We start from the raw sequence: 10,000 nt of genomic DNA, 5'->3' as shown, positions 1-10,000 counted from the left end.
TGCCATAGATACATAGCTTTCTAATAGTAATTGATATTTGACAGGTTTACGCCCTAAGTTGTAACATGAAAACGGATCACAAGCACATCATACATCAGACCATTCTTTATGATAGGTAACAAATACTGAATAGTTTCCTCAGCCTTGAAAAATAAAATCTAAAAAAAAGGCCAAATCCCAAATCAGACTGTGATGCTTATTATGTAAATCATACGGTAATGATTACGGATTTTATAGTAAGGGAATTTGTGATAATATCTTGATTTGTGATGATAAAAGTTACGCCACCCAGATTGCATTCTAATACCTCGAGTTGTTACGTGACGTTTAGCATGCATCGTGATTCAAATTTTAGAGACATCGTTTATTTTTATATTGTCACAAAGTTCCATCATAGAATTGGGTGGTGATTATTGACTACTTTTTATATTAAGAGTTATAACATTATACACGTCCATTGTGCTATTTGCGATCCTTTCTTGGCACATAACAGTACTTTTCGCCGTAGGAAGTCCACCTAAAGCCGTTTTATGAAAAAGAATACCAGAGCATTAAAATTAAAATCCAAAGGGACACTAGGAATATTTATTTGATGGAACCGAATAAGATCTCCTCTTTTTCATCCTGCCTTTGTAACCTGATCCGGATTTGTAGTAAATGTTCATCACCTCCAGAATTAAATAGCAATTCTATTGGTTAACCGTTACCATTTATTAAAATATGCGTATCAGTAGTTGACTTCCCCCCCCCCCCCACCCCAGTTAATGTTCTCTGAATGAGGTTACATTGTGTCTCATGGATTTCGATACCCGTGGTGTGGAACAATACATTTTATTCTTATATCACAGGCCATTAACTCGGTGAGCTAAAACTTGCCGGTCTTTGGCATGTAATTTTATGACTATTACAATTAGTTCCGTTATCCATAGAACTTGATGAGAGAGACAGAAAATGGTTTACTTGTGTGGAAACTTGAATTTTGACGACGGTAGAGATGATGTAGAAACCACACATTGAGCATACGATCAGAGACGGTTTTGGACCAATCGAACTATTTATAGACTACTGATCAAGTTTTCCCCCCATAGCGGACAGGGAGGTACTTGCTGTGCCTTCTACCCCCCTAAATCTGTTTTCCAATTGCTTTCTGTCTTTTTCTTGGAATGAGATTACTTAGTTTTGTCCTAACCCTGGGAAACAGTCGAATGTATAGTTGGTTTTGGGAGATGATATTTTTCCCCTTGTAAATCATCTCTCTGTTATGCACTGTATTATGTTTTGTTTACATGTTATATGTGATTTGTAAACATTTGAGTGTGTTCCTCTTAGTGGGGACCTGTGCTTGTGTCTGGATGAGACTTTTAGGTGATCTTAAACTAAGTACACTGATAGTGTGCTCTTGGAATCTACATCTGTTTCCTATCTGAACCAATTCCACCACGTCTTACCTTTTCTTGGGTGCTTTAATTGCAATTCTAGAAATTTTTACTATCCCATTTTCTTCCTTTTACTGGCGCTGATATGACCTTAATGTGTTGCTAGCGTCGTAAAACCGTTAAAAACAAAACAAAACACAAACTATGCGAGATTAATCGTATTTTGTCAATGAAACGCCCTCACTAAGAAAATTAAATGCTTTGGTGTTTCGTAATATATAAATCCTAATATAAATTGAATATTGCCCCTGTGTGTCGATAACAATAAACAGTCTCTAAAGATTACTCTGTTTATAATGCTTAGGAGCCGGCTGTCACACCGATTATATCACAGTTGTTAATGGTATGTTTTGTTTTGTCATTTTTGGTATTCAAAGTTAATGCAAGACCAATGGTCGTATAACTTCCGCCTATGTAGTAGGAAGTATTAATGGTAGTTAATGAATCATTCCGATTTGGTTAGCTCTTGTTTTTTTCTGGATTTTTTGTTTGTTTTTTTTATAAATTATTTTATTTTATTTTTTATTTTGTTTGTTTTCGGTTTTTTATTGGGTTCCCTCTCAACAAATCACAATTGAATATTCTTGGTGTCTTTCTAGATTTGCCTCTTCCAAATGTTATATTTTTGTGGTAAATGTCCGTACGTACTCATCAGGTTATGTTAATAATGCATTTTTTGGTTGTTTGCGAGCCTTGTGAGTATGTGTGTGTGTGTTGTGTGTGTGTATGTGTGTGTGTTTGCGCTGTCAGGATTGTAGCCTTTAATTAAAAAAGGAAAGCTTGTTTACTTATCATTTAATTCCCCTTCGGCAGTTAATTAACATTTTCGAATTTTGTCGACAATGGTTTTGTCACCAGAGCTGTGAAAAGTGCTTAAAATCAGAAACTGCACCAAGCATGGGGTAGGAGAATCTTGGTGTTGACAGAAGCGATTTACCCTACAAATCACTCACAATACATTGAGTATATAATGAGTTAACGAGGTTACATGCGTGAAAATAATAAAATAAAATAAATCAGATTTCAAGATTAAGTTCCAAAGCTTTAGATGTGCATACAGGCAATGCGAATCTAAAAGTCTCAACTTTTTAATCTGTAGGATTTGTATAATTCATGGGTCAAAATTAATTTTGAAAAAAAAAACAACCCAACAAAACCTTGTAATTTTATTATTTACACGATTTTTAGCCATGGCGTCTTAAATTCCATCCATGGCTTGGAATATGATTGAAAATAAAATCATCAGACATAACGTAGATCAATCGTTCACCAAAATAAGCATGGAAGTAATAAAATAGAGCAAAACAAGAATTAAGTACTGGCAGACCAGTGTTGATAAAGGGGAACTTTTTTGCGCCTGCATTTTGGTGAATGTAACAACAAGTTTGTTTACATGCTGACCAACACAAACAGTGCACCTGTCCGTTCAGTCAATGTGGTCTTAATAAGTATTATCTCAATGGTGGTGCCTAAGCATGTTCGCATTGAATGGAGTGGGCGGATTTGGGCGCTTTTTGAGCTAGAACAGTATAGGCTTGCTCTCACATTCTCGACTGAGAAGCTTGACCTAAGCTTCATGAGTTGCATTCTGTTGGGTTTGGAATTTTGGCCTCTTGCCCTGTGGGGATATCAGATCTCATTTGCACTTTGAGATCGTGCTTAGCTCTGCAATGTAGTCACAGAATGCTGTGGAGTTTAGCCCAACCCAAACGCCTTAATTGCAATTAACATTGGTTAACAACTTGCTTAACATGTAGATCCCTTAACGTGGATAACCGAATCGTAGAGTATAATTGGCTTATTGATGTAATATAATATACAAGTAATGATTTTCTCTTTATGGTTAAATTGTTATTGAACGACTAGGTAATTCCATAGATAATGGTTTGAAGGAAAAAAAAGTCTCCAAGGTGACAGAAATGACATAACACAATTCCCTGATATCAATCCTTTTGTATAACAATTATATTAAATTATAAATATTCTTGTTCAAGTTTTTCATAGAACGATTACTTGTGCTGTGTACTTTTTCTTTGATGAATTGAACACAGTAACAATAATAAAACAAGATAAAAATATAAGTGATTTTGTACTCCCTAACTCAGAAATAGTCAATCAATGTCAAAATCTTTACACCTTTGTTTCTTTTTTTCCATTCAGGAATCATAGATGTTCCAGAAACAATCAAAGGATGCAAATATCTCAGGTCCATCGATGCCAGTGTCAACCCTCTTGGAAAGTAAGTATGATTTTTGTCTCTTGGGCATTTTAGAACGTACAACGGCTTGAAGTATCGACGAACGACCAGAGTTACACCCTAAAACGGGCAGCTGACATGTTGCCATTCTTTTATATAAATGCTATTACCCTTTCATATCTGGATCAAAGGAGTGCAAATCAAATTATCTTGCAACGGAAGGACTATTACGCGTTATTTACCCCACAGAAAATCATTTACATCAGATATTCTCATTTTCAAAAGAAGCACTCCAAGTTGTCAACTTCCAAAGAAAGATCAAATATTCAAGTCTTTCATGTGTAATGCCTTTTGGAATTTTCGAAGCAGTGGTTCTTATCATGCTGACATTAAAAACAGCGAAAAGAAAAATAAAATTATGAGCTTTAAAAAAAAACTCCTCCAAGTAATGCAGTAGTATTGAAATAAAAGAGCATTGTTCTCCAGTGACTCCAACACATTATTCCACTTAAATCCTTATTAATATTCTAAATCCATAGAAATCGAGTTATGGTTTAGTTGTTCTCTGTTCACAAGGTTCAAAAGGACACGACTTCTTGACCCCAGGTGTATTCAAATATGTTGGAACCTTTTTCTGCGCTAAGGGATATTTCAAAAACTTCATTGATTATACCAAAGAATGAAATCTATTTGCCCGGACACTATCTATCTACATGGCGTTTTGTAACTAAAGGCTTAATCTATACTCAGCGCTATCTTGTAAACATTTGCGACAAGTGTATTGTCCTCACAACAAAGAGTCTTGCACTTGGTCCCAATGAAGAACGTGACATTTTCGTGTCCGGAGTAACCCGGCGTTAATCTTTACGCCTTTGTGCCTTGATTACCTCTCGAGAGTACTTTGTTCTTTTTGTTCTTTTTGCTTTATCTTTGCCTACTTTTATGTCTGTAGCTTGATATTGCGTTGATGAATACATATTGTGGAAAAAAAAATGGACAAGAATTAATTGCTACTAAACTTTGAGATATGTTTTTCTAGGAATAAACCAATGGAATCATACTTACTTATTTATTCACTTAAACTCTTGGGTTCCTAAGCGAGCATCGACCATCAACATTTATTAATTCAACCAATTCTCTCCTTAACCTCTATGGATTTCAGCAGATGTCTTATCTATAATACGCTTCGAGTTTCTCCATAAAGTATCATAAAATGCATTTAAGTTAGGGAAATTGGCAGTAATTCAAACTCTTGGAAAATCATTAGACGGCAGGCTTTACAATATGCCTTCTTGGACAGGCTCCACACAATTTACTCTTTTTAACGAAGATGCCACCCTAAATAAATGTTGATGCTAATGATCTGAAGAAAAAGCGTTCAGGGCAAAATAAAGGGAAAACAAGTTTTATTTTCTTTTTTTTTTTATGGTAGCATGGTTGACTGGTAAGTAATTAATAGGGTGTGTTCAATTGGTTATTTCTATTTCATTTTAATTGTTCACGAGTGTCCGCCCTGCCTTTACTAACTTAAAAAAGGGACAAGTTAGATTAGCCCTTTAAAGACGATGAAAGAGTCCGGTGCAGTGGTCTTTTTAAAAAAATGTCACTGTTTTCTTTTTTTGCTTCGCTTATTTAAACACAGTAGGTGATCAGCTAACCATGTGTCTGGATGGGAGGGAAGGGTTAGATGATTTTGTTATTTTATTTTACTAGTTACAATTATATTTTCATTCACCAGAATAGCATCCCTGAGCAGTGTAAATTTTTACGCCAGACTCATTAGCTCAGTATGGTAGACCTCGATTCAAAAGCAATAATACCCGGTTCGAATCCACGTAGACTCGGACTTTTTTCTACCATTTATCGAGCCAGAAGTGATAGGGTAGCAAGGTCTAGGCGGAAAGTTAGTACTTAGGCAAGCAATTGTGTCTATTTAATGCTACATAAATCAAAATAAGCTTCTCTTCTTTCAGGACCAATGGGTCTTCATGACTAAGTACATCTGAGAAACATAAACTTCAGTTTTGTTTCTTGTCCGTTTTTTATCTGTTCATTCGCAATCTTAAATATGATTTCAATGGTTGGTAGTGAGTTGTATTTTCAACCGTACTCTGAAAATACACATTAAAAAATTTTTTGGCCAAAAATCGCATCTTTAAAATATCAATCGATTTTAAGATTTTAATCGATCGATATGGACGCTTTTCTGCAGTCCCAGGTTTGAGAGTCTTTGACAAAATGATTTTAATCGATCGATATTTTATGGAAGAGTTTGTCTTTTCAAAATGTTTTTTTCCCCGGAGTACCCGCAGTGTTGTCATGTATCTCTTACCATTTTGTGAAAGAGAGCTTTGGTATCAAGGATCAAGCTTTAGAGGCTTATGATATCTCTTTCTATCTTGCTTTTCTATCGTCTATTATTCTAAGTTCTATAGGATTTCAATTTTTCTCGATAGAAATTCTGTCAATTTCATGTGTTTCCTAATCGGATTATAGATATTAATGTTTTTTCTTTCTTGTTTTTTTTTTTTTTTTAACCACAGTTTTGTTATTATTTTGTATTTTGAAATCTATAATCCTTGACTCCAAACCCCATTCTGACAATCAAGTCTTTATTTTCTCTCAGGGTAAGCAATCTGTTCAATTCACTCATATAGTAGCGACTGGGTATATATCAAACTAATACGTACGTTTATTATGATGATTGTGTGTGTGTGTGTGTGTGTGTGTGTGTGTGTGTCTGTGTATGTGTGTGTGTGTGCGAGAGAGGGGGAGGGGCACACAGAGAAAAGAGATTAGAAAAGACGAGAAGAGGAAGAGAGAGAGAGAGAGAGAGAGAGAGAGAGAGAGAGAGAGAGAGAGAGAGAGAGAGAGAGAGAGAGAGAGAGAGAGAGAGAGAGGGGGGGGAATAGAGAGAGTGAATATAGAGGGCGTTAGCAAATAATTACTGTTTTCGTGTCCTCATTGAACTTAATACTACAAGGTAAAATCAATCATTTGAAGGATACACTCTGCCAGTGACGGCATGTGGATATGCATCATTTGAAAAAGTCGAGAGAAAAACGGTTCGACGATTATCAAAAGAAATCTCTGTGTCCTCTGCCTCAATTCACAAAATTTTGACTCTCATCCTCAAAGAGCAGTCGTCAAAATATTATGTGCCCCCTTTGCTTAGTCAGGAGGAACAACACCAAAGGGCGGTATGTAGTATGTTCTCGACGTTTTAATCGTGAAGGTTATCATGTTAGGGACAAGACCGTCACGTAGGACGAGACCAATTTATGGGAACCAGAGTTGAAAAGGCAGTCAGCTCTTTTACACGAGATGTATGTAATCCTTCATAGCCCTTGGGCCCATGGAGCCGGAGTTTATCTAGGTTTCTTTACCGTGAAACGGATAATAACAATTGATTGATACACTTTGGATATGTCGCTTGTCTAACGCAAACATACTTTCCGCCAGAGCAAACAGTCCCAGCTACCCAGTGGTCAGGAGGTGGGTTCAGAAAGATAAAAAATCTCGACTGCACCCGAGATCGATCTCAGTTCCTTTGTGTGTAAAGCGAGTGCTCTACCAACTGAGTGTTATTGTCATTCATTTGATCTTCACATTCTCACTTCCATTTGGCAGAGGCAGCATCTGAAGCTAATGGTAGAGTTTCTTATTATCAGTGTCGGGAAACTAGATGTTGGCAATTCGGTCCTGCTTTAAATTGCATAGTTTGCTAGATAACCCATATATATATATATATATATATATATATATATATATATATATATATATATATATATATATATATATATATATATTATAAAAAGTAAATTGGGTTATCACTATCATGTCGATTTGTTAATAAAATTATTTTTCTAATGTTAGAAACACAATATAATTATTGAACTAATAGTAAGAAGATTACAAACACAAAACAAAACAACACAATCTTGTCGCCAACGATGTTCCAGGAGTGCGTCTCAATTGTTTTCGAAGAAATACTTGTCCTTCTTTACGCATTGTTGTAAGTACCTCTCGAATTATCATCAAATTATGGTTTGTAGTGGGCCATTTAATTTAATCTTGTTTCTATGGGTGTACCGTGTGAGAATGTTTGTGTGTGTATTGTGTTTGTGTGTGTGTGTGTGTGTGTGTGTGAGAGAGAGAGAGAGAGAGAGAGAGAGAGAGAGAGAGAGAGAGAGAGAGAGAGAGAGAGAGAGAGAGAAAGTGTGTGTGTGTTTGTATGTGAGTGTTTGTATTTGTGTCTGTGTGTGTGTGTCTTTAATGATTTTTCTCTTCTCGAAAGTAACAACAATTTAAAGTCTTAAATTTAAAGCCCATTTGAAAACACAATCGTAGATCGAACTTTTAGTTTTAATTACGGAACTATGAAAGGTTATTTAATCAAGTAAAACTTGCTGAAAAGGAAGTCTGTTACCTATATTCATGTTATAAGAACTTTAAGCATCGCTTAAGGCTGTTGAAGGTGATTTTATAAAATTATTAGAGTATCTGATGTTTTTTTGTCCTGGGAACATAGAATTTTAAGGACTAAAGAAGGCAGCTCTATATAAATTACTACTACCTTGACAAAATAAGGCAAAATGGTGGCTCATGGGGTAGAGATCAAATTGTAGTTTTTATCATAGCCATTATTATGGTATGCAAAGTTGTTTTTTGGGGTTTTTTTTTATTAAATGAGAAACGCTGCTCTTTAAATAAAGCCAGAAAATTGTTCAAGTTGTCACGAAAGGCAAGTGCTTCAGTGCATTAATTGTTAATGACAAAACTTAGCTGTTTATTTTTGTTAATGGGAAGTTTACAAAAATCAATAGACAATTAAATCAGAATCATACACGAGCATATTTTAAGGTCTGATAGCCGAACACAATTATGGGCTTGATTTAACATTGTTGTAATGGACAATAATTTGCATTGGATTGAGTTTTCTTTTCATTACAATTACAATGAGCCCAAAACAATCGGGGTTATCAGACCTTGAAATAAGTACACGTCGGTTTGATATTAAATAGAAGTTATAGCTTAAGGTGAAGCAAAAAAATAGTCTTCAGAATAAAAGTAAATGTATGACAATCGTGCATAAAATTGTTTTGAACAGGTAATCTATCAAACACGAATCCTCTCCACCTCATGGTTCTCGGATCGATAAGAAATCAATTAAATTGAAATGTTTCATCACCCGATGAATATTGACACTTGCCTAAGCGGCAAAATATTTTTTTTTGTCTTCGATCAACGTTGCTTCCGGTTTCTTTCTTTATCTTGCAAACGTTTCAATGTCTACTATAAAGACAAGTGGAGATATTATATTATAGAATAATTTATCTTTTTGACGAATTAGTTTTTAAGAATTTGATTTGAATTCGTTCCAGTTTGTTATCGTAATTTTCCCCTCTGTGCCTTGTAGAAGATTTATCCCCATTAACTTTCCGTCACGTTTAGTATTTGCCCTTGTTATCATCGTTAGGTAATATTGTTCGTATCTCATTGTGTTACGCCAATATTGATTTATGATGCCAATCCACAGCTAAAATCAATACTATTGTGGAATCATTGATCATATCTTGTTATTTTAAACACATAGGGTATTGTTATATTGCAGTTTCTGTTTAACCATGTAAAGCGCTTTAACTCACTCAACCCTAACACCGACTATATTCGTAGTATAACCGGGGATACTTTTACCCCATGCGATTGTCTTACAATTTTTCTGAGACGTATTATAGGCATAGTATTAAAGCTATTTAAAAAAAAGTTTTTACATGTTAATGATAGTAGAATAAAACTATTTATTCACATGCTCATTTTTAATACATTTTTTCCAGTTTTGAAAAGTAGCAAAACTCTCTAGGATTGAGTGAGTTAAGCGTATACACATTGAAGAAGTTTTCATTCAAATGCATTTGTATTTGTACGTATTATTTATTTTAACATATCAATCAACGGGAGATCAAGTGAATTAATTCTTCTTTTAACGTAAGCAGTTAAAATAAATTGACGTCTTATAGCTCTGTGTCACGAGAAATGGATTAGGAAATGAAGAGAATATGTTTTAAAAATATTTTTTAAAAGGAAATAATAGGGCCATGTTGTCTGTGTGTGTGTGTGTGTGTGTGTGTGTGTGTTTGAGAGAGAGAAAGAAAGAGAGAGGGAGAGAGATTTAAGGCATACGCTTACCTGGCATTATAATGCTATCAGTACAGGCCTGCTTTGCCTTGGTAAAACGTTTTTTAAAAAAAAACTTTGACTAGAAAAGTTTTATTTCTCGATAGGTTAAAATGACATTCTTGTCAACAGTTCCTTTATCCGGGAATTCTCGGGCGTTGTTGTTTTTTTTTGGATAAATCGGAGGTAA

At 35.0% G+C, this 10,000-nt stretch overlaps 1 protein-coding gene across 1 annotated transcript in view; it reads left to right on the top strand.

Annotated features, from left to right (window-relative positions):
• LOC144963078 (uncharacterized) overlaps positions 1-10,000 on the top strand; it is a 103,203-nt gene that overhangs the window by 58,681 nt on the left and 34,522 nt on the right. Inside the window, exon 5 of the mRNA XM_078896710.1 lies at positions 3,597-3,675. Within this exon, the coding sequence (XP_078752836.1) occupies positions 3,597-3,675 (79 nt within the window). The remainder of the gene's footprint in view (positions 1-3,596; positions 3,676-10,000) is intronic.

Source organism: Berghia stephanieae, chromosome 1 (assembly GCF_034508935.2).
Source record: "Berghia stephanieae isolate SIO BIC M18660-M18661 chromosome 1, UCSD_Bste_1.3, whole genome shotgun sequence".
NCBI classification, from domain to species: domain Eukaryota; kingdom Metazoa; phylum Mollusca; class Gastropoda; order Nudibranchia; family Aeolidiidae; genus Berghia; species Berghia stephanieae.
Note: the sequence above shows the minus strand (reverse complement) of the source record. Positions and strands in the feature narration are given on the sequence as shown.